Source organism: Eutrigla gurnardus (genome assembly GCF_963514095.1).
Source record: "Eutrigla gurnardus genome assembly, chromosome: 17".
Taxonomy (NCBI): Eukaryota; Metazoa; Chordata; class Actinopteri; order Perciformes; family Triglidae; genus Eutrigla; species Eutrigla gurnardus.
This window is the reverse complement of record NC_139928.1, coordinates 3,554,300-3,578,677: the sequence shown is the minus strand read 5'-3', so window position 1 is coordinate 3,578,677 and position 24,378 is coordinate 3,554,300. Positions and strand designations below refer to the sequence as shown.

General features: G+C 43.8%; 3 protein-coding genes across 5 annotated transcripts in view; 1 reads left to right on the top strand and 2 right to left on the bottom strand.

The window, feature by feature from the left end:
* Positions 1–11,468, top strand: part of hpca (hippocalcin) — a 47,368-nt gene extending 35,900 nt beyond the window's left edge. Inside the window, exons 2-5 of the mRNA XM_084032632.1 lie at positions 4,882–5,050; positions 6,508–6,789; positions 9,006–9,111; positions 9,845–11,468. Coding sequence (XP_083888758.1) covers positions 4,955–5,050; positions 6,508–6,789; positions 9,006–9,111; positions 9,845–9,942 — 582 coding nt within the window. The 5' untranslated portion in view covers positions 4,882–4,954 and the 3' untranslated portion in view covers positions 9,943–11,468. The remainder of the gene's footprint in view (positions 1–4,881; positions 5,051–6,507; positions 6,790–9,005; positions 9,112–9,844) is intronic.
* Positions 11,469–12,946: 1,478 nt separating this feature from the next.
* Positions 12,947–22,107, bottom strand: LOC311027623 (keratinocyte-associated protein 3-like). 3 transcript variants are annotated; one of them, XM_084031721.1, is made up of 6 exons: positions 21,979–22,107; positions 20,407–20,603; positions 19,711–19,770; positions 18,370–18,561; positions 14,791–14,937; positions 12,947–14,466 (listed from the first exon to the last, which is right to left on the bottom strand). In XM_084031721.1, the coding sequence occupies exons 1-6, from the start codon at positions 21,989–21,991 to the stop codon at positions 14,050–14,052; spliced, it is 1,026 nt and encodes a 341-aa protein (XP_083887847.1). In that variant the 5' UTR covers positions 21,992–22,107; the 3' UTR covers positions 12,947–14,049. The 3 variants fall into 3 exon arrangements, with proteins under 3 accessions (XP_083887847.1, XP_083887848.1, XP_083887849.1); XM_084031722.1 differs by having other exon boundaries at positions 14,791–14,886; XM_084031723.1 differs by lacking the exon at positions 12,947–14,466 and having other exon boundaries at positions 14,797–15,070.
* A 1,160-nt stretch (positions 22,108–23,267) lies between these two features.
* On the bottom strand, positions 23,268–23,996 carry LOC311028037 (gap junction beta-3 protein-like; the record flags this gene model as incomplete). The annotated part of the gene is made up of 1 exon (XM_084032306.1): positions 23,268–23,996. The coding sequence occupies one exon, from the start codon at positions 23,994–23,996 to the stop codon at positions 23,268–23,270; it is 729 nt and encodes a 242-aa protein (XP_083888432.1).
* Between the last annotated feature and the right edge of the window lie 382 nt (positions 23,997–24,378).

The window sequence follows — 24,378 nt, the reverse complement described above, 5'->3', positions numbered from 1 at the left end:
CACCTGCTCCACTCTGACCACCTGCCTCACTGAATTAAAAACCTGGATGCAAATCAACTTCCTTCAACTCAACTGTGACAAAACAGACATGATAATCATCGGCCCCAAATCCCTCATCAAAAACACCCACAACTTCACTCTCTCCGTCGACAACTCCACTCTGTCCCCGTCCCTACACTTGCGCAACCTTGGAGTCATTTTCGACAGCAACCTCACATTTCAACAACACATCAATCACACCACCAGGACCGCCTTTTTTCACCTCAAGAACATTGCCCGTCTCCGCCCATCACTCACCTTCTCTGCTGCCGAAACTTTGATTCATGCATTCATCACATCCAGAATAGACTACTGCAATAGCATCCTCTACGGTTCACCTGCCAAAATCCTCGACAAACTGCAATACATACAAAACTCTGCTGCCCGCCTCGTCACCCACACCCGCTCCCGTGACCACATCACCCCTGTTCTGCAAAATCTCCACTGGCTCCCTGTTCCCCAACGCATTGAATACAAAGTACTCCTCCTCACCCACAAAGCCCTCCACAACCAGGCCCCTTCCTACTTCACCGACCTGCTCCACCACCACTCTCCCCCCCGTAACCTCCGCTCCTCCGACACAAACCTCCTCTCCCCGCCTGTCAGGACCAAGCACCATACCTGGGGCGACAGAGCCTTCTCAATTGCTGCCCCCTCCCTCTGGAACTCACTACCCCCACACATCCGAGCCTGCACCGACCAGACCACCTTCAAATCACTCATCAAAACCCACCTCTTCAGAATTGCCTTCAACCCCCCTTAATCCACTACTTCCTCTGTATTGCATCACAAACTTGTTTTTAAATGTGCCTGCTTTTAAACCGTTTTATAACTTTATATTACTTGTTTTCAACCATTTTATAACTACACAGTACATCTTTTTAACTTATCTCTTAAGAATAGCCTGCTTGTTTTAATGCACTCACTTGTAGCCTCCCTGTGTTTAATAGTACTTGTTTTAAATGTATTGATTTTTAACCGTATATGTAAAGTGTCTTTGAGATCCTTTGAAAAGCGCTATACAAAATAAATGTATTATTATTATTATTATTAATACTTTCTTTTACTTAATTTGCTACAAGCCAATTAGGTTGACAATTTGCTGCACGCGCGTGTGTGTGTATGTCATCAGGAAGCATTAGCTGCTTTAATTAGCAAATCTTTATCCCTCCAATTAAATCTCGTCCTCTTTCCCGAGCCTTTCTTCTTGTTCACCTCTAACACACACACACACAGCCTCGTGACTGTGTTCTCCACAATTGGACAGCGTTGGCGGCTATTATTAATCTCTACAGGTACTAAAAAAGTGTGCACGTCAACGGTGACAGGAGTGTGTGTGTGTGTGTGTCACACACTCATCGGAGACACAGTGGTGCACTGCTCGACCGAAACACACAAATTACTTTTTCGTTTAATTTTTAGCGAGACATGCTCATTCTCACAAATGGCTTTCAGCGCCACAGACGCCACTCAAGTCGTGTTTATGGTTAGTGTATATAGGGCTGAGGAGCGGCTCAGCTTTGCTAACACTGCCACGTCCACAGGAAAAGGGGAGGCACATTTGAACGCAAGAGAAAGACATCTGTCAAATATATAATATCATAAAATAACTCAGGTGAACAAAATGAGATGTGTACTACTGTCAACTTAACAGGACAGCAATATAATGGTTTTTTTTTTGGGGGGGGGGGGGGCATTTTAAAGCTCATACCTGGACACTGTCGGGATACATGCTGCAGTTGTGGGCCTCATGGCAACACAAGCCATTATATCATCTCCTAATCCTCTCCTGCCAGTCCCCAAACAGAAAAGGAGGAAATCGCAATTGATGGCTACAGTTATCCTTTCAGTCGCCTGGGAAATGGCTACCAGCATCCCTGTCAGTGTACAAGCATTTAGTCTAACACCTTCGGGATGAGGGAATTAATTTGAGTCTAATTTTATGAACTAGAGCAAAGAGACTATTAGGCGTGTGGATTTTGTTTCTGGGTGTGTGAAGCTCTTCGACCGCCGACGTCCACAGCGTCCACCTCATGTGCCTCTTCACGCATAACGTTTTCTTTCTGTCTCACACACACACACACATACACACACATACACAGCCTACACTTCACTTTCTCTCACACCCACACACGCAAACACACACACAAACACACACAAGCTAATCAGATTTCTGACTCTCATTGATTACGTCACATGGCCGTGGGACGTCTCACTTGTTCCACAACCCGGGGTGATATCTAAACACAGACACTGTTTGTGTCTGTGTTCTAGTTCTATCGAAACGCAACGGTTCGCAGCATATTTTGACTCTCCTTCCCGCTTCTCTCTCTCACACACACAAACACACACACAAACACACACAAACAGGCCTATAGTTCTCTCTCTCTCTCTCTCTCTCTCTCTCTCTCTCTCTCTCTCTCTCTCTCTCTCTCTCTCTCTCTCTCTTTCTCTCTCTCTCTCTCTCTCTCTCTCTCTCTCTCTCTCTCTCTCTCTCTCTCTCACACACATACACACACAACCACACAAAACAAACAGGCCTATACTTCACTTTCTCTCACACACACACACGCACTGTTGTTTGTGTAATTACCTGGCATGACTGAGGAGAGACCGGAGGTCAGAGAGGTCGGCCGAGTCTCATTGGATGCGTTCGAGCCCCAGCGATACTGTAATTTAAATGGCAGTTCACACAAGCAGCCACTCTGGTGGAGTCACAGGGGCTAATTAGCTGTCGAGTACGCAGGAGCAAAGTTAACAAGCACTCTGCAGGCAGCGCAATCCCCTAAAACAGCACGTCCTAATTCCCTTCTGGAGAAACACACCAAACATCTTAATTGTCCACTTCTTATGGCAACACAGCGTGTTCAACACAGCACAGTCAGACATATCCCATTAAAAACACTCGCAATAAGTGGATCGTAGTGAATTCAGTGAAGAAAAGTGTGATTATAAAACTACACGATGCAAAGATGAATTGTTTTAATGTATGTGTTATTTATTCATGCAGATTATTTGGTTGTTTTTCACTAAAAGAAGAAGAAATGTGTCTTATCTGTAACTAAATGTGAAGTGTTTAAATGTGTAAGTGCCATATCTTTTCATGTGATTGTCACGATTGTTTTTAAATCACAGTTATTTTGGCCAGGATAATCGTGACATGACATTTTCCCTTCCTCTTTTTCCTAATCCGCTATCATGACTAGTTATGTATTTGTACATTACTGTTCATTGTTGTCGTTTGTATGTATTCTTTTTGCTCTTCTCTGTTTTACTTTCCATTTGAATGTTCACTTTGGTCAGTTTAAATTAGGGATGCATGGATCCAGATCCAGATCCCACTCATTGATCCCATAGCCGCTTCATTAAAAAGCCGTGTGGAAGTAACTGGCATCATTCTTTTTTGTGTAAGGCAACACAAGGCTTTATGTGAATATTGTTCTCCCAACTCCGTAACACAAATGAAGCAAATAGATACATAGATATTAATTTACTGAAGTGTTATTTAGTATTAAAATAATAATGAGTTTGCTATATAATGTAAACAGTATGGAAACATAGAATTAATATTAAATCCAGTTGGTGCATCTAAAGTTTCATGGTGCTCTAGAAAAAACGACTTGTTTACAGCCCTACTCGGTCTGGTGTGACCAGTAGCTCAGACTGGCTAATGTTAGCAAACTCAAACACAATATTATCGTCTAGTTTTATCGTGGAAGTAAAAAATAAAAGTGCCATTCCCCTGTAATTGGTCAGCAAAGGAAACATAATCCTGCTTTTAAGAAGTTTTTAATTGGTCAAATTTAGGATTTTACAATTCAGGTGCAAATTCAAGTGTTCACCCCTAACAAGGAAATAATGAATGGATGATGTTCTGTCATATTTATATTATATGCACCTTAAAATCGTTTACATTATATATTATTATTATATGTTATTATATATGAACACCTTCATTTGTACATTTAGAATGACTGTTTCAGTTACGTTGAGAAATTTGTTTTTAAAGGAGTCTAAGGACATTTAAGACGTAACTGACCAATTAAGGTTCAAATTAAGGGATTGTTTTCATGATTTTCAATTTTGAGTGTTTATTCTCCTTAACCGCCTGAACTCACGCTTATAATCCAATAAAACATATGTGAATATATTGCATGGAATTTAAAGGTAATAGTATAATCATAGTGATGGTGTCATTACGTAGCTGCATCTCTGAAATCCTGTTTTGCCAGGCAGGGAGCTAAGAGCTGAGATGAAGATTAGGAGATCTGGGCACGCACACACACACACACACACACACACACACACACACACACAGCTGACTTGACACACAAACACACAGCTGGCCAGATAAACCCATAAATGTGATCAGTGGGCTAGCGCTTTACGTCACAGGGGTGCGTTTGGGATTATTTAACGTTTTGCAAATGTGATACAGCAGTTTGAGGCCCTGCGCCGTTGCATAACATTCCGTGTCGAGGGGATTGAGACGCAATATGATGTGAGGGGGCTCGCTTTGATTTTCATTCAGAGAAATTCGGGAATGGTGTGAGTGGAGAACGTCAGTTTGTCAATGTTGTGTAGAGACGTATAGCTTCTGTGTATCAAACCAAACTAGTAATCAAAGAAATGTGGTGTCCTTCTCCTGTAACTGTAGCTGACAGTCACCTGTACAGTATCTGATCTCATCCCTCATACTTGTTTTGATCTGCTGCTGCGTGACTCCAGTGACGTCCTGCCGTTTGCTGACCAACTTGTATTTCACTTCTCATTCGTCACTTCATCATCCGTCACTCTGCTTAATTGCTGCTGACCTCCTGTTTCTTTGTCTCTGATTGACAGGTGGGGAAAGCGGCCTGGCTAGCGCTGTCATCACTGTTGTTGTCAAGGAAACCAAGAGCCCTGTCCCGTTGCCATGGGGAAACAGAACAGCAAGCTGCGGCCAGAGATGCTGCAGGACCTCCGGGAGAATACTGAGTTCTCCGACCACGAGCTGCAGGAGTGGTACAAGGTACGTAGAAACGCTGTGGTACCAAGTCGTCGTAAAGGGACTACTACTACTACTATTACTATTACTACTACTGCTACTGCTACAAAGTCAGTGGTGTAAAGTTACGAAAGAGATAAAAGTGTAAAAGATGAAAACAGTGACAACTCCCAGACAACGACGTGGTAACAACTTGTCACTCACAAGGTAGCTCCGCTCTAAAGCACCCCCTACTTTCTGGTCTATCTGACTCTAAATGAACCATAATTGACTAAATGAACATCATGCTGGATTGAAGAAGACTTGCTTCATTTTTCCGACCAAAGGTTGCCACCTGGGTGAAATCAAAACAATGAGCTAAAATAGGTTCAACAGTGCTGTAAAGCTGAGGGGAACTGCAGAGTTGGATTTCAATTTTCATTTATCGCGAGTGACATTTGATTCATTGTTAATATAAAAATATATATGTTAGCCTTAATTCTCACCTTCTGGTATTCACTATTGGATTGGAGTGATCATTCATTGGAGTGGGAGTTTCAGTCATGTTCCAACAGTAATCTATTGACAGCAGCCTTGAACGAGACAATGTCTGTCTATATGTTTGGAATAAGGCATGTTGAGCCTTGACATGATGAGGTGCCACAGTGACCCGACCACCAGAGTTATCTCGTCTCGTGTGCATGGATAGTGTATGTGTGTAATGGTTGTGTGGCTTTATGGATTTAGACGTATGGAACAGCTGTGTGAAGCTGTCCTGAATAAGCTGTACATGCAAAACCATCACCTCCCTGACTCGTGACCTAAGCCTCACTCAGCCCAGGTCTCTTCACACTGACAGTGGTCATGATGGTGAGCAGCACTCTCAGCAGATTAACAGCTCCAGGATGAGAGGTCATGAGGTCACCTGCATAGTATAGGCAGGATGCTGAGGTCTCTGAGAAGTTATCCGGCTCGTATTTTCCTTTTGGACAATGTATTGACAATAGGGCCAAGATCGGTTGTGGCGCTCTCTCCTAAAAATGACAAAGACACTTGTTATGAAGAGGTTTGACGAGATACGAAGGAATTAGTTGACTTTCCATCTTATGATGATCGAAAAGTAATCCCAGCCTTCGTATCGGGACAATGACTTTGTCATCTCCCTGTCTTTCTATCTTAAAAGCATTTTAGAACAAAAAAGGACGTTTTATTTCTGTTGAACAAAGGCCGAGGCTGACATGACCTTTTCTTCTCCGGCACAATGCTGCTTTATTAATGTCACTCCTTGAAAAGAAGTTAGAAGTGCCTTCAACTATCCAAGATAAAGCTCCTTTTCAAAAAAGCACTTTTTCAATCTGTTCAGACTGAAACCTTTTTTGACCCCAAGTTATGTTACAGAACTATGTCGCAACTGGCTTTGGCAGGGTGTTATTTAGGTCTGCTTATATAAAACTACAAAGCTCATAGAGAAAAGCTCATCGCCTTGTGTTGTCTCTTCTCAGGGTTTCTTGAAGGATTGCCCCAGCGGCACCTTGAACGTGGAGGAGTTCAAGAAAATCTACGCCAACTTCTTCCCCTATGGCGACGCCTCAAAGTTTGCCGAGCACGTCTTCCGAACGTTTGACACCAACGGCGACGGCACGATAGACTTCCGGGAGTTCATCATCGCCCTGAGCGTGACATCACGGGGCAAGCTGGAGCAGAAACTGAAGTGGGCCTTCAGCATGTACGACCTGGACGGAAACGGGTACATCAGCCGCGACGAGATGCTGGAGATTGTACAGGTGAGCAAAGGGCACTCTGGGTAATGATGTTGGATTTAAAAGGATGTGGGGATTTTTTTTTTATTAAAGTATAAAGTGTTGTAGCAGCAGGAGTTCCTTTAAAATCAGTACATAAGGCACAAATCACAACAACTAATCTAAAACATCCCAAATATAAGTGACGTGGGGATTTTTTAACGCGGCGCTTATGTGTGGCAACAGAAGTGATGTCATGAGTCTTTTAGGCACCAAACTTGTGAACAAAAACCATCCTATAGGCTTTTGCATGGCAGGAATAGACAGAGAGGGAATGTATACTAGAAGCTCACTCGAATTACGCAAGTTAACACATTTGTATGTGCAAAGAGGCTCAAGCGATGATCTGCAAAGACTTTTAAAGGGACACTTATTGCAGAGTGCTGACCGCAAAAAACTGGCACAGGCAACAGTTGCTGCTAAGTACAGTACTACATCAGCGCTGTATTTAATCCCGACACTCTCGAAGAGGGAAAAGAGACACTCATATCACCAGATATCGGACCGTGGATCACGCTGTATGTCCTTTGTGTGTGTGTCTGTGCTTGTCATAGATTAGCGAGTTAAATTTAACCAGAGTTGATCCCTGAGTGTGCAGAATATTGGGATTATCCTCCACCTCATTGAGGTTATGCACTGTTATGTTATGAGGGAGGAGGGGCCCATTGTGTGACTGAACACTGAGAGAGAAATTTGTTGTACATCACATTATCGGATAACGGACCATATTCTAACCCGACACACCCTAATCAAAAACAAAAACAAATTAAAAGCCATGTCCAATAAAACTTTTTTTTTTAGATTATTTTACAATGCTTTTGCCATAATGGCACATTGATGGCCCAAATTGATCGAAAACTGTACACGCATTAAAATAATGTATACAATAATGCTGTAAAATGGAAAAACTACTGGATATTCCCCCCCACCCAAAAGAAACAGGTGTAAGACGGGGTTGCTGTATTACTTTGTTTACTTTATTATAGTGGTCATAGAGGAAGTAAATACATTGCTTGACTGTTGCTATGACAACAAGTGAAAGCTACTGCTAGCTAGTTAGCTAGCATAGATGCCGGTTGTTAGCATCATAATGAAGTAGCAAATGTGCAACTTTTTTCTCTCAGAATATTGCCACCCTCTCTCGGCTGTTTTTTAATTTTTTTCCTAGAGTGGCCCTAATAGGCCGTCGTAGTTCTGTGACCAAAATAATAATAAAAAAAAAATCATCTCCCACTTACTAGCTTTTTACGAATCTTTCAGTTGTACCTGTTGGGCTTCCTCAGCGTGTGAAGTTTGCTCTGTGTTCAAATAATTAGTCGAACATTTTGGGAAATATTTTTTTAGTTAGCTTCGAGTTGACTCTTTTTATGAATTCTATTTTTTATTGTCCTGTTAGATTTCAATTAATAGAGTGTTTTATCATTTTAGTTGATTGACTGAAACATTTCTAAATACATCAGTTTCTTTATCACATAACTGAGAGGTCAAATTACAAAAAAAGAATATAAAGCTAAAAAGAACACAGCCTCTTTGTCTTTTAGTGTAAAGTTTCTATAATGTTCAAGATACACCCAGCTAATATCTTCGAAGGAAGATATAAACTAGTTTTATTAGTTGCTGGTACCAAAAAGCACAGAGGGCTTATTTTGTGCAAGCTACCTTCCCTTCTAAGGGTACTGATCTAGTTACCCTAGCGTGTCAAACTGATCTAGAGTCAGTTTTACACGCTGTGCTCCCCATGGAGGAGATGTAACGGTTGTAGATCCGCGTGTGAGGCCGGCTGATACTCGGAGCGTCTCGCTTGCAGAGGTTAATTTAATGGCATCGGGGGACAGGACGCTCGCAACGCTCAACAGATAAAATGCATCGGATCAATACAGGGAGCTCTGCTTGTCAGGCCAACCTCACACAGCTGGCACATGTGATCTTTGTCACGGTTTTACAGCCATTATAACCCAGCTTGGGTATTTGTGGATGAGCTGGCTGGGGAGCAGCTTCAAATATCAGTGAATCATGTGGGCTTTAGAAAGCGTGTTTATCGGCGTCTGGAAAGCTGTTGTGACTTTAGTTGTTTTTTTTGTTGAGCTGCATTGCCGAGTCTCCTTAATGGGACCCTGCTGGCTTGAATTCACTTATCTCTCTGTTCTCCTGCCTCCAACCAACTCCTCTTCTCTCTCTCTCCTTCTCCCTCCGTCTATCAGGCCATCTACAAGATGGTGTCGTCTGTGATGAAGATGCCAGAGGATGAGTCCACGCCGGAGAAGAGGACAGATAAGATCTTCAGACAAATGGACCTCAATAATGATGGTGAGGGGAGGAAATGGCAACGTGGAGGGGTGAATATGCTGCACGGACGAAGGGGGTGGAAGCGAGGGAGGAAGGGGGAATGGTGCGGTGGATCTGACAGTTTGTTGAAGATAATCTTTAAAATGTGCTCATTCTGCTGCACTCTTACAAATAAAGTTCCCATCTAGAACCACATATTATGGTCATTCTGCCTGTCCTCGAATGAGTTCCTGGTAGAAACCTTTTTATAAAGATTCCCCCCTTCCAAGAGATCTGGAGCCCAACATAAAACTTTATACCTCGAACCATCTTTGAAAGGTTCCACCCAGAACCCCATATGAATTCTATTGTCTAATGATGCCACCCAGAAGCCACTATGGATGTTCCATTCAGAACCTTTCCACCTTCTAAGGTTGCAAACAAGAACCAACCCAGGGATTTCTACCCAGAACCCTTATATTTTATAAGGGATTTACCTAGAACCCAACCAGGGGTTTCTAACCAGAACCCTTTATTTTCATTTTTTTTATCTGGAACCAACCAGGGGGTTCTACTGAGAACCATTTTATATTACCAATCGGCAACCTTTGAGGAGCTACTGGCAGCAAGGGGCGTGGCTCAAGTGTGTGTGAAACGAGTGAGAGAGGCATTATCAAGCTGCTGTGATCCAACATTTAATCGTGTGTAACAAGTATGGATATACTTTCAATATAATGACCTTTCCCCCTCGTCTCCTCTTTCTCCGCCCCTGCAGGGAAACTGTCCCTGGAGGAGTTCATCAAAGGTGCCAAAAGCGACCCCTCCATCGTCCGGCTACTCCAGTGCGACCCCAGCTCGGCTTCCCAGTTCTGAAGCCCCGCCCATTACCTCCTCACCCTCTCTGTCGCTATTGAAAAAGTCACTCAAATCAATGCATGATGGTTCTCGTCTCTCTCATATCATCTCTTTTGTTTGTTGTTGTGTGCAAAGATGGAGGAGGGATTTTAAGGAGGATAAGAAAAGTCATCACTGTCATTTTCCTTTCATTTTTATATATATGGGAAGAGATGAAGGGACATGAGTATAATTAACGGTCAGGCGTCGGCTAATGTTCCCGAATATCTCTCTCTCTCTGGAACGGCGGATTCCCAGGGAGCTTGGGACAAAGTATGGATTTTTGCAGGGTGGGGTGGGGGATCGCTCAGTTTTTCCTCCGACACACATTATGTACATCATGTATATACTTGTACGTCTGTGTATATCATGTGTATATCACGAGATGACGTTTGTCTACATGTATGGTTCACATTCTCTGGCAATGAGTAGTATTATGGCAGTATTATGTAGCGCAGCTTCCTGGTCTGATCTGAATGGATGGGGGGAGGGGGGATTTTACTGCTATATGATCTTTCGCTGAGAAAAAGAAGGCCTAAGATCCCATTAGCTTTTTATTGATACCTGCATTTTTATTTTATTCTATTTTTGTCATTTGTACATATTGTTTTCCTCTTTCATGCTGTTTTATTTATTCATTTGTATTCTTATTATTGTGCTTTTGATTTGATACGTTGTTCAGGATGACTGTATTCCAGTTTACAGAGAGAGAGAGAGAGAGAGAGAGAGAGAATGTGAGTTAGGATTGATCTCGTTAACGTGGAAGATGGCGATCCCCGTGATGCATTCCGTCAGCGATCGCCAGTCGTGTCGTTGGAGCGGCCATGTTGCTTCCGAGGTGTGGGCCGCGTGCGTTTGGTCTGAATGTGCGTGTGTGCATGTGAACGTGCACTGTTTGTGCTCGAGGCTAACTTTTACAGTATTATCATGTTGTGTTTTTCGGTTTCTTAATTTGTAAGTATTTTAACGCTCTCTGACAATGAGCGGTAAACTTCTAAGCTAGTCGTATAAAGCCGTCACTATACTGCATGATCCTATGAACTGACGAAATTCACACAAACACAACAACAACTAAAAAAACAGTTAACGCACAGTGGCATCTTTTTGTAGCTCTGCAGCCTCCTCAGCAGTGTACCGGGCAGAAATGAGTATTTGTCTTGCTTTGTCCCCCCCCCCCCCTCCTCTGACGACAGACAACTCACTAAGGGCTCGTTCATCACTCTCTAGCTGAATGCTTTTCTAACCTCCTGGATTAGTCTGCTTACAGAGCAGTTAGATGAAGGGACTTGTTTTTGTGAAATAGGAGATACTTCTTCTGATGAGACTTTCCAGACGTACGTCGTCATCCCACAGTGGCCGCGTTTACATCAGCACCAATAGAAACTTTTCATTCAATCTATTCGATTGGGAGCGCCAAGAATGTTGAGTCGTGACCTCTCAATCAGTCCAATTCAAAAAAATACTTTACACGCTCCCCTGAATGAAACTTCAGAGTAAAAGCCTTCATCTGACATGAAGGCTTTTTACCCTGTGTAAACATAGCCACTGCTTGCGGGAATAGCAGCACTGCTCCCCGTTGTCAGATCACTATTGAACACTTTCTCCTGTTTCAGGTTCAAACTGAAGTACATTCTGTTTGTGAAGGAACAAAGTGTTGGCCAGATACATAATTCTTCTAGGAAGGGGCCCTGATGTAGTTGAAGTACAGTTTATAAGTCTGTTGAATGGAACTAAATACATTTTCTCAATTCCTGGACTCATCAAGTGCAATACTAGTGAGTTTTTTCATTCCCTGCTACTTTATACTTCCACTGGACTGCATTTCAGATGGAGATGGAGCACCTTTTACTGCACTACATTTAGTTACTTTTCAAATTTGCACTCAAAACACATGAGTTTATAAAACACATTATATTGTCATAGATTTAGCCCATTCCCCAAATATATTTCATTTCATTTCATTTCTTTATTTATTGAGTTGGGACAATGCACATTCATCAACATTGATGCCTTAAGCGTCAGTGTAAATGCGCCGGACTTAGCATAACTGCTAAATTTCAGCCGTAGTCCCAAGGCAGGTATATAAGGTATATAAAACTGTTCGGATTAGTTCCAACCTCCAAGGTTCAGTACTCTCCATAATTTTATTCTCAGGTTAGAAAATCCTTTTTGAAATTGCGACACTGAAACGCTTCATTAAAATCCAGACCAATGCTTGGTGCTTGAGCAAGCTGAAGGAGGCTGAGACGGGCTTCAATTTACACATTAGAAGGCGATGCTGAGTTCAAACCCACTCCGCCTTCAACGGAGTGACAAATATTTCTTTAGCTAGTTAGAGAAGAGCCGGGATACCAGACTTAACCGAGTGTGTGTTGGCCAACATTTCACTACCTCACAACGTGAATGACCGCGTGCAGTTGTTGGCAAAGTGGACGACCAATGAGAGCTGTGCTGGTGCATCCACAGACATTAGGACTGACCTGACTTGTAGGAGATGTTTGCATCCTGACCAGACCACCTCTTTGCTTTGGGGATCCTATAGTGTCTTCTGCTGGTAGGATAAGGAACAACAGTTGATACCCTCCTGCTCTACTGCAGTTTAACCCTTTTCTATTCTCTCTGCCTCTGATGAACTCTTGTGTTATATAAATACACCACCTTCTTTCTTTCGTTCCTTCCTTCCCAAACTCCCTTTCCTTGCTTCCTATTTTCTGTTGCATGAAAACCTCACATGAGGATGTCATGTTTGTTCTGTTGGACCTGAAATTGAAATATACCTTTGTGTTTCAAAGCTGCACGTGTGGACTGTTTCCTCATTCCTGGTCATTAAGGATGTAAGGAACGCATTAAAAAAAAAGGGTTTCCCCAAGGACATGACAAACATCTGGTCTGATGGCTGAATATCACCATTGTGTGTTTGAGTGTTAAAAACTGAAATGTTTTCCCTGAGGAGTTCAGCCACAAAATGCACACAACGGATGCATCACTTTGAATAAAAACTTTATTTAAGCGCCGACTTTACCCGTCGTAATAAATACAAAAACCTTGCAGCGTTGGTTTCTCTTGACCTAAAAACAGACACACGATTCACACATGCTTGATTTTCATTTACTGGCAAACCGGAGGCTCCACCCTTGACGTAAACAAACTCACAACTCTGTTTGCTGAATGTCTTCACTTTCTAGTTCTAGTGTTCATGCCTCCATTATACGTGTCAACTCCATCCTTAAAAGAAAAGTTCCACTTTGTGGGAAATACACATTTTATATAGAATACACACTAGAGTCCCATGTTCCAAGGGTACTGTGTTCCCACAGTGCCATATGTTCCCCGGTTCAATATTCAGTTGATAACACACATTAATTTAACTTTCAGAAAGAGAGTTTTGAATGAGAACAGGTTCTCACACAGGACCCTCGGAACATCGGAACAGCCGCGTCAAAATGACAAGTTTGTTTAAACAGGAAGTTAAATAATGTGCTGTAACCGTGTCCTGGGGACAAGCAGGGACTTCCTGGAGTCACTGTGAGAAATGGACTTGTCGTCTTCACATTTCTGTCTGTGTACGAATGAATCAAATGGGAACCAGAATGTTAATTAACAAGCTTTTAACGAGCAGAAAAGACAAGACCTGCTGCTCCCAGCTAAGAAATAGTCCGGCATATAATCCCTGTAAACCCCTACACGTTCTCTACAGATTACATAAACAGGATGTAACATGTAGATTAGTGAGTTTTAGATTTCCTGCTCGGTTTGGATAGCCATGCTAATTGTTTTGCTGGCTAAGTGTGAGTGAAAGCAAAAGTTCCCAAGCTGAGAAACTATTCTTTCAACTCCAAATGAGTCCTTGATTTGCCTCATCAGTCGATCCCAATGTGAATAATTTGAGCCTCATTAAGTGCAGAAATACGAGAACAGACATAACCGGCACACTGTGCAAATAGCCGGAGCCTCGGGATATTCATACATCAGCGCTGCTAAATAAAACATCTCCAGATGATTCATAGTTTAGAAGTACTGACAGAACAGCAGGGTTGCAATTATGACGTTTGAATCCAAGTAGTGTAGCTGGTCGCTCTCACAGCACTAAATCCAGAAGCTGGACCTATCCAGCGCGCCCCTCTCCAGCAGCCGGTGCTCCTCCGGCGCTCTTTGCTGGCCGCCATCACTCGTTTCTTGCCCGTCTCTGTTTGCCCGTCCTCTGTGCGGCTGGCGAAGAGGTCGTCTCTCCGAGGGAGGAAGACTCCGATGCTGAGGGGGAAGATGCTGTGGACAGGGAGGAGGCCTGCGCTGATGTCTCGGAGGTTCGGTATCCCATCTCGGAGGTTCGGTATTCCGTCTCGGGGGTTCGGTATCCCGTCTCGGAGGTTCGGTATCCCGTCTTGGGGGTTCGGTATTCCATCTTGGAGGTTCGCAGTGGCTCCTAGGAGGTTCAGTGTAGTGGGTTGGAGGTTTGCTGTAACGAGAGGGAGCAGCCTCCTCCAGGGGCCTCACCACATTGATCTACACAAAAATAAATCATTAGCCATTTGGTCCGATGATAAAAAAAAACTGACTTTCAAAGAAAATCTTTTTTTTTCCCCCCAAAGTCCTCAATTTGAATAAAGCGATATGAATTTTATAATTTATATTAAATCAAACTGATTTAATGAATCTAAATCGTGTGATGGCTTCTTGGCGGATTTGACTTTTGACTTTTTTGACTTTGACATTTGAGTACACAAAAAATAAATCTTGTACAGACTTTTGCATTAATTATCCAGTAAGTGTGTTATGATATAATTTCTACACGTGCAAACCGATTCTTACATCGGTTGGAAATCTCACCGATCTCCCGTAGTCCCCGGTTCTCTTCCTGTTCGGGCAGCAAGGCAGACCCAGGAAGGAAACACAGACGGCAGAGCACCGCGCCGAAAACACCATCTGGATGACACAAGTCACGATCAGAGGCACCCAAAGGATCAGAGTGGTACTCTGGGGGAGGGACAGAGAAGTGGAGTTAGCGGCAGCCACCAGCTGGACCACAAAGAACACAATCTGAGGCAAGACCAGCAGGGTTGCATTGTGGAGAGTGATGTGATACAGAACCTTATTTTCCCTCAGACGGCTGTGGAGCACAGACACGGGAGAGTCAGCATGTGAATAAAACATGCACAGCAGAATGTATCAAAGTGAACGTGCACAGGAGGGAATTCAAAGAAATGTTGCATGCTGACTTCACGACTACAAAGAGAATGAATGTTAATAGTCCCAAGTTTGGAGGTTTTTGGGTGGAATTCGTAATAAAATATGCAGGAAGCACAAAAAATAACCACCATTCGAGCCTCTGAGCAGCACGCTATGAATATCAGAACCAGAAGACCAAAACACATAATGGGCCGTGAGGCAGCGATATTGGAATTTCCCCTACTGATGGGCAACAGCTTGGGCTGCAGTCTCAGTGGACTGCAAAGTTAGTTACTGAGTTTCTGACTAAAAGATAAATCTGGTTTATTATAATTTCATCAGTTTAAAACTTTACTTTGAGGTAAAAACAACCAAACAATGACACAAATAATACATATTATAATACAATAATTTCTGGAAAACTGAACCGATTGGGTGGGAATATTACTGTTCAATAAAATTGTATTTTCAGCAAAAAGTTTGGATAACCTGGTCATCTTACTGCCTCTTTATCCCAGTTTCACATTCTGTTTTTAATATTTATAGGAGCAATTGCCAAATCTACAAAAGCACAGCCAATGTTGTAATAAACATTTTAGAGTCAAGATCAAATAAAATAGCAAAATGGGGCTATTAGGGGGCTGGCAGACAGACAGGTAACCAGTCTATCACAGGGCTGACATGTAGAGACAGACAGGTAACCAGTCTATCACAGGGCTGACGTGTAGAGACAGACAGGTAACCAGTCTATCACAGGGCTGACATGTAGAGACAGACAGGTAACCAGTCTATCACAGGGCTGACGTGTAGAGACAGACAGGTAACCAGTCTATCACAGGGCTGACATGTAGAGACAGACAGGTAACCAGTCTATCACAGGGCTGACGTGTAGAGACAGACAGGTAACCAGTCTATCACAGGGCTGACATGTAGAGACAGACAGGTAACCAGTCTATCACAAGGCTGACATGTAGAGACAGACAGGTAACCAGTCTATAACAGGGAGACATGTAGAGACAGACAGGTAACCAGTCTATCACAGGGAGACATGTAGAGACAGACAGGTAACCAGTCTATCACAGGGCTGACGTGTAGAGACATACAGGTAACCAGTCTATCACAGGGCTGACATGTAGAGACAGACAGGTAACCAGTCTATCACAAAGCTGACATGTAGAGACAGACAGGTAACCAGTCTATCACAGGGCCGACATGTAGAGACAGACAGGTAACCAGTCTATCACAGGGCTGACGTGTAGAGACAGACAGGTAACCAGTCTATCACAGGGAGACATGTAGAGACAGACAGGTAACCAGTCTATCACAAAGCTGACATGTAGAGACAGACAGGTAACCAGTCTATCACAGGGCCGACATGTAGAGACAGACAGGTAACCAGTCTATCACAGGGCTGACGTGTAGAGACAGACAGGTAACCAGTCTATCACAGGGCTGACATGTAGAGACAGACAGGTAACCAGTCTATCACAGGGCTGACATGTAGAGACAGACAGGTAACCAGTCTATCACAGGGCTGACATGTAGAGACAGACAGGTAACCAGTCTATCACAGGGAGACATGTAGAGACAGACAGGTAACCAGTCTATCACAGGGAGACATGTAGAGACAGACAGGTAACCAGTCTATCACAGGGCTGACATGTAGAGACAGACAGGTAACCAGTCTATCACAGGGAGACATGTAGAGACAGACAGGTGACCAGTCTATCACAGGGAGACATGTAGAGACAGACAGGTAACCAGTCTATCACAGGGAGACATGTAGAGACAGACAGGTGACCAGTCTATCACAGGGAGACATGTAGAGACAGACAGGTAACCAGTCTATCACAGGGCTGACATGTAGAGACAGACAGGTAACCAGTCTATCACAGGGAGACATGTAGAGACAGACAGGTAACCAGTCTATCACAGGGAGACATGTAGAGACAGACAGGTAACCAGTCTATCACAGGGAGACATGTAGAGACGAATGTTGGGACCTCACCAAAGAGAACAAAGAGCGGCCTGCACAGAGGCCAAAAAGCATTCACATGCGGTCAGAACAAAGGAAGGAGATGAAAGAACTACAACCCCCAAACCTCCATCTCGTTTTACTTCTCACTAAGGTGTGAAGTGTGACGTCACACCAACTCTGGTGCCCTATTGGCTGACAATCCCAGGGACCCCAGGGGGTGAGATATAAAAGCCGGCGTCCACCTTAAAACTTTCCCTTCCACCCTCCTCTTCACCGTAGCACACCGCTACAACAGGAGATCGCCGCCTCTCGTCGCACCCTCCGTTGCTGCACGAGGACTTGCGAACCATAGCCCGTCGCCGCCGGTGCATCAAGAAGCGCCACCACTGCACAGGACGGACTCAAGCACATCGTAATTATATTGATATTAATAATTATCTGTTGATAACCAAATCTGCTCCTGCTAGTTCCCTAACACAGGTAACCCGTCTATCAGGGGCTGACATGTAGAGACAGACAGGTAACTCTCATGGTTTGTTACTGTGAGTGTCTCTGATGACGGAGCGTGTTGAAACGCAGCATGACAGCAGGCGTCTGAGTAACGGCCTGACTGGGGATGGGACGCTCCCAGATTTGTATTTTACCTTGATGGAGGTGGATTTAATTATGTGGATAATCGATATTTAATACCAGTATGTTTAAGTGCCATTCTAAGGGTTTTAAGCATAAGTTGATGATTATCTGGATAATATTGTGGCTCATATCGCCCGTGTCACAGAGTTAATGAACTGCCGTGGTGGTCGTCCATCAGTCTTCAGCTGTGTCCGTGACCTTCCTGGCTGCAATCTGACACTGACCTTTCACCCAAAAGCCGCGCAGCATGTATTTACGGTGCGACCGGCATTAAGCCCTACATCGACTGTAAATCCAGCTTAACACAAAAGGTCACTGAACTGTCAAATTGTCGACGACTAGCCGTGCTAAAATGCCAACGTGGCGCTGACGTGTGGCTGCAGCTGTGAAGCTGAGCCGGCCTGACAGTCCATCTGGCACGCTGGACCAGGACAGACCCTGAAGTGGACCGACAGGGGTCAGGTCACCACCGGCTGCACAATGTGACCGACTGAGTGACAGAAGGGACGCCCGCTCCCCTCTTCTTCTCCCACATCACGCAGCACGCCACCGCGACGCCCCGCCTCTCCCTGTGTTCATGGCACGGCCGCTGCAGGGAAGAAAGGTCACGCACACGCCGATGCACTCACATAGATGCGCGTGGGGTCAAAAGGGCACTCGTTGGTGATGCTGGAGTAGCCGATGGCGTCGGGGAAGCGGCAGTGAGTCAGGAGGCTCCGCCCACCGTGAATAACGGTCCTCACCACGGACACGAAGAGGCCGACGGCCGAGGCCGCCCCCATGAGAGCGGCAGCCAGAGCGACGGCGAAGAGCGACCACGTCTGTGGGAGGAGCAGAGGGGAAAACGTCGGTTGATGTGTGGAGAATAAAGAGAAAGCAGGAAAACATGAGATATGGAAGCACATGAAAAACATTTTACTTTCCACCGAAGTTGGCTGAATCAGCATTTCTGTACCGTGACGGATTTCTAAGTGTTTCATTATTATTATCCGATATAAATTGGATGGTCCTAGCTGATGTAAGCATCCATCATATTTTAGTTTCACAGGATTTGGATATAAAAATACAAAGAAATTGATATTTATTAATTCAATTAGAACTCATTTTATAAGTTAAAAGGGCTCAACTTGAAAGAATTCATGCAAAATATGTTTCCGCCATCCGGTCGCGCTGCGATTTACATCCACGTCCATCCTAAAAAGTCACGACAGATAATCCTACGAGACATATTGTGCGACGTTTTGATCGTCAGGATATCAATCATTGAGTTATGGATGGACTTTGGGATGTCACAGTGACCTTTGACGACCAAATTCTTACCAGTGCCGAAGCGCGAGACACGACGTCTACGAGCAATAATCAACGACATATTGGGAGTGGACCGATCCTTTAAAACGTTTACAGAAGGTGAGACACTTTGTGAAGTCGGCCGAGTCGAAACTCGATAATAAGAACAAGAGATGATGCGAGGCAAGAGAGAGAGAGATTAGAAGCTGTGTTACTGTGAAAAAGGGAGTGCTGCCGTTCCTCGTTACTCATGCAATGGGATGCCTGGATGACTGGCGAGATAACGACGAGGGAGAGGAGATTGCCCAGTTCACAGTTGCCGTCGCTAACAAAAGGAAATGGGGAGTGTTTTTTTGTTTTTTTTTGTTTTTTATCACGGCAGGTTTGCACGCCCGCACTTACTCATTCTGTTCACCTCACCAGTCCCGTCGGAGCAGCACAACAGCTGACTGAGTAAACAACGTTCTGCATGACCGGAGACAGAGAGACAGAGAGACAGAGAGACAGAGAGACAGAGAGACAGACAGACAGACAGACAGACAGACCCCCGAGGCGACATGCCGGAGCTCAAAGTGGGCGACGAGAGACGGAAACTAAAGTTGAGGGTTCAGTGTCCATATGAAAAAGACGAGCGTGCACGTAGACGGAACAAAGACGCCAGGAGAAGGCTCCATGATACTAACCAGGCCTCTGCTCTTCCTGTTTTTAGACAGAACAATAGCCAGAATGCCAACGACGATTCCCTGCAGAGACAAAGACAGGACAGTTGAAAATAATATTCAGAATTATCCAATTGTAACCATAAACTCAACACAGGGAGAGTCGAACTAGGCTTCTCTCAACACCACATTGCAAATATGTCAAATATGTCTCTAAGTACGTCTGTGTGCTTTGGACGTGGTTTTAAAAAGGGAAAAATAGAATTAGAAATATGACTCTGTAGGACATCTAACTCATATTAGTGATTGAAATTATCAATGTGAGATTATCACATCAATCTGTGACGGCTTCAAACAACCATTTTCTGCATTTTTAAAAAGGGAGAATTACAAATATCCGTTATGCATATTTACTATGTACATAAAAAGTGTTTCAGGCCTAATGGCCCCAAACAATACAGATTTTTATATGAAGGTTTCTGCAGTGCTTTATGATCAGTTCTCGGTTCATATTTAGATGCATTCATGGTCTGCAGGGAGCGACCTCCGTCCTGATGGGAAATCCCACCACTTGCCATTTACAAACTCTGAGACGAGTGATAATAAAATGCTATTTCTTTACGGTTTGTTTGTGTTCTATAAGAAATAAAGTGGAGGACGGTTTCCTCCGTCACGTTCCCTTCTTGCCGTTGCAGAACCCCTGAAGAACCGTGCACTCACAACAAGGCCGGAGGCGAGCGCCACCACGTTGGAGATGGCGTACTCCATGGCGCGGGCCTGCTTGTGGAGGTTGATGTGTCTGAGCACCACGCCATGCACCAGCGCCCCCAACAGGAAGTTGACGTGACCTACGAGGACCATGCTCAGACCCATCTTCATCAGGGTCTGGGGCTCCTCCAGGCTGGCACAACATAATCCTGAGGAAGAGGAGGAGGAAGAGGAGAAGCCCGTAACTGTAATGCTCCGGGCGTCGAGACACAGAATCACAGTAGAAAAACAGGAAATCCATGTGACATTATGTCATCCACGTCGTATCGATGGAAGACAACGGCGAGGTCAAACACACAGCAGACAGGTCACGGGCATCAATGATTAGCTGCTGAACACATAAAAGTACAGCACACGCCGTTCAGACTGACCTGTCCAACATGTTGGAAACAAAAGACTCTAAATCCACGTTGAACAGAATAAGGATGTGTGTGTGTGTATGTATGTATGTATGTATGTATGTATGTATGTATGTATGTATATATATACACACACATGCGGAGCATGGAGGACTGTCCTCAACCAAACACATCCTTACCATTTTGTTCACTAATAAAACAGTTTCTCCACAGAAGCACCACTTTAAAACCCATGTTTACCACAGATGTGCAACTCGTTATAGAAATCATAGCCAACTGATCCCAAAACAGCAGGTAGTCGACTAAAGAGGAGGCAGCCCTAATAATTCTCATAATGCAATAAATAAATAAAGTCATTAACCACATAATGCTCATGTATTTTACTCCTGGATGAATTAAATACTCAATACATGAAAAGTATTTTCTCATTTAATTGAGACGTTAAGTGCAAAATAGTGAAACTACAGATAAACAAACCAATACATATTTCTAGCCATAAACAGAGCAATCACATTAAGTTTGAGTCAACTACGCCAAGCAGAGTTATTATTCATTCAGATTGTTGGGAGTTTAGAAGGCATAATTAACTTTCATTCAAACACTGAAAGTAGAAGAGCAAACAAACCCAGATCCACTCCTCTGAAATAACATGGTGCATGACACCTGATGATAATAAATATGAACAATGATTGGTTGGTCCTGTTGAACAGGAAAGGTTGTCCTGTGTGTGTGTGTGTGTGTGTGTGTGTGTGTGTGTGTGTGTGTGTGTGTGTGTGTGTGTGTGTGTGTGTTGCCATCCTCACAATCTTAATATTTTCCACATTCACGGAGATAAACACATGAAATGTGCATCTCACATCACACCAGAGTTCAGCCTCAGATATAAAACCACGTGGACCAAACCGGATCACAACAGTAATTAATTAGCAGCACCAGACTTGGACACTTTTTAAATTGTATGAACTTGGAAGCAAACATCATCAACGTTTGAGGAAGAGAATTAACCAAAATATAAAAAGATGTTTGCTTTTTAAACACCTGACGTAATGAAACGTCATAGAGCCACCCGGACAGGTGCGCCACACCGCCAGAACGACGCGACGGTCTGGAACAAACAAACTCGCGTACAGTTTACGTTCATTTAACGAAAGTGTGACAGTATCACCTGCACCGGCCATCTCTGCGAGTCACCATCCGGTTCAATGGGCGGCGAGTCGCGCGCGTGGGAGCTTATGTGCGTTTCCCCCTCTTCTCTCCAAACTAACAGCGCCTCTCACTCCAATGTCAGTCAGCAGGACACGCGGAAGATGACATCTTCACCTTTTCAAAATAAAACCTCCTCCTCTCAAAGAGTGAATCACTCAAGTGGCATGTGCATGCAACAATCACAGACAAGGCAAGATAGAGCCATTGTTTGATTGAATGAAGAAAAATAATAACACTTATTATGTTTGACTAAAAAGCTGTAGCATCTGTACCTCCCAAAATGCTCCGGAAACGCCGACAGTTAATTTCTTCTTGCCGTTTTTTGTCTTATTTTTTTAATTCGTATAAACGTTTTCTATTGAATGTGACGTGACATCTTGTGAATGCAATAAAGGGGAAACACTTAGTGCCTTTATTTTGAAGCCAACGTTGCTAATTACCTGTTGTCTATTGAATTTCGAATGTAAGAAAATCATACAGACCTGTAAGCACCTCCCTGATTTTTTTTTTTTTTGGGGGGGGGGGGGGGGGGGGGGGGGGGCGATCAATCGATCGTCATGATTGAAGATATTTTTTTAACTTTATTTATTTATTTTTCCCTTAAGGACATTAACCTGTAATACTTGTTGCGCTGACCCCCTGTAAAAAAAAGATTATTGTTTTATTGTAGAATTGCAGTAGCACACACATACACACATACACACATACACACACACACACACACACACACACACACACACACACACACACACTGGAAAGGGTCGTTGCCATGTTTGCCTTTCACGTTCTTCACATGACGGTGTAGTGCGTCTCTACTGCCACCAGGCGGAGCAATGGTGCAATTAAAGTAGGAGAAAACAAATCTTACCCATATATGCTGTGCTTTTAATATTTATTTGAAAAACCTTTTTATCAATGCTTTGACAATCCTTTTCGAGGTGAAAACAATAAACAAATAGGCCTACAGTGTGGTTGTTGTCGTGACGACAATGGTCACAGCTTCATTTAGATTTCTTTGACAATCATTCAGCTTTGTGGCGGTGGGGGTGCTATAATATTTATTACACATGTGGGATAATAATCCTTGTATCATTACAGAGCATTATATGTTTGATAAAAAATGCAATACATTGATTTAAAATATTAAAATGATACAGAATTTTTATATAAAAAAATACCCTCACTTGGGGAAAACGATCACCCTATTGTAAGTAAATTAGAGGCATCAGAACAATTCTTAATTCCCTACTATGATATAAGAGATGGCTTGAAGCCATCACAGTCCATGTTCGGGTGGACCCTTCTGGATGTCTGGACGCTTCCTCTGTGTTTGAGGTTCACCACCCGGAAAGCAATCAAATAGAAAATCTCGCAGATGTTGAGGATCACACACAGGATGGACGCCCCCACCATGAAGTAGGTGAACACGGTCTTCTCCGTGGGCCGGGATATGTAGCAGTCCACCAAATTAGGACAGGGCTTGACGTCACACTGGACCTTCCTGGGCAGCTTGAAGCTGTCGTAGATATAGTGGAGCAGGTAGAGAAAAGTGACCTCGAAAGTGGTCTTGATGAAGAGGCTCAGCAGGTACGTCCACCACAGGCCGCCGTGCTTTTGGCCCGGGTTCTCGTACAGCTGGGTGTCCTCGCCATGCTTGGCTCGGTACTTGCGCTCGCGCTCTTCCCTGTAGGCCACATGCAGCACCACCATGAAGGACGGGCAGGTGACGAAGATGAGCTGCAGAGCCCAGAGGCGGATGTGCGAGATGGGGAAGAAGTAATCGTAGCAGATGTTGGTGCAACCCGGCTGGCGGGTGTTGCAGTCGAAGTGTCCCTGGTCGTCGCTCCAGACCCGCTCGGCGGCCACCACGAAGACCAGCACCCGGAAGACGAAGACCACCGACAGCCAAATGCGTCCGAAGGCGGTGGAGTATTTGTTGACTCCGCTCAGAAGACCCTGGAGAAATTTCCAATCCATGAGTCCAGCTTTGATTGGCTTCTTTTCACCGGGCGGTCTTCAGATGTCGGCCTTTAAACTTAGTAGCTCTTAAAAGCTGGAGATCTACAAAACCACAAATACACAAAGACAGAGTCAGGCAGTTATCCAGAGGAAAAAACAAGACGTGCTAGTTATTAATCTAGACAGTTTTGGTGTGAGCTGCCTCGTTTGGGACATATAACGGAACTGGAACTCAGCTTGTGGTGCTAAAAAATACAAAAATACAATTTGAAATACAATAATAATAATAAAAAAAATGTATTGAATAGAATCAACCTTGATTTAGCCAAATATTCTGGAATCTGTTCCAAATATTTGGACGACTATGAAACAGTGCCCTCTCACTCGCGATCTCACATTT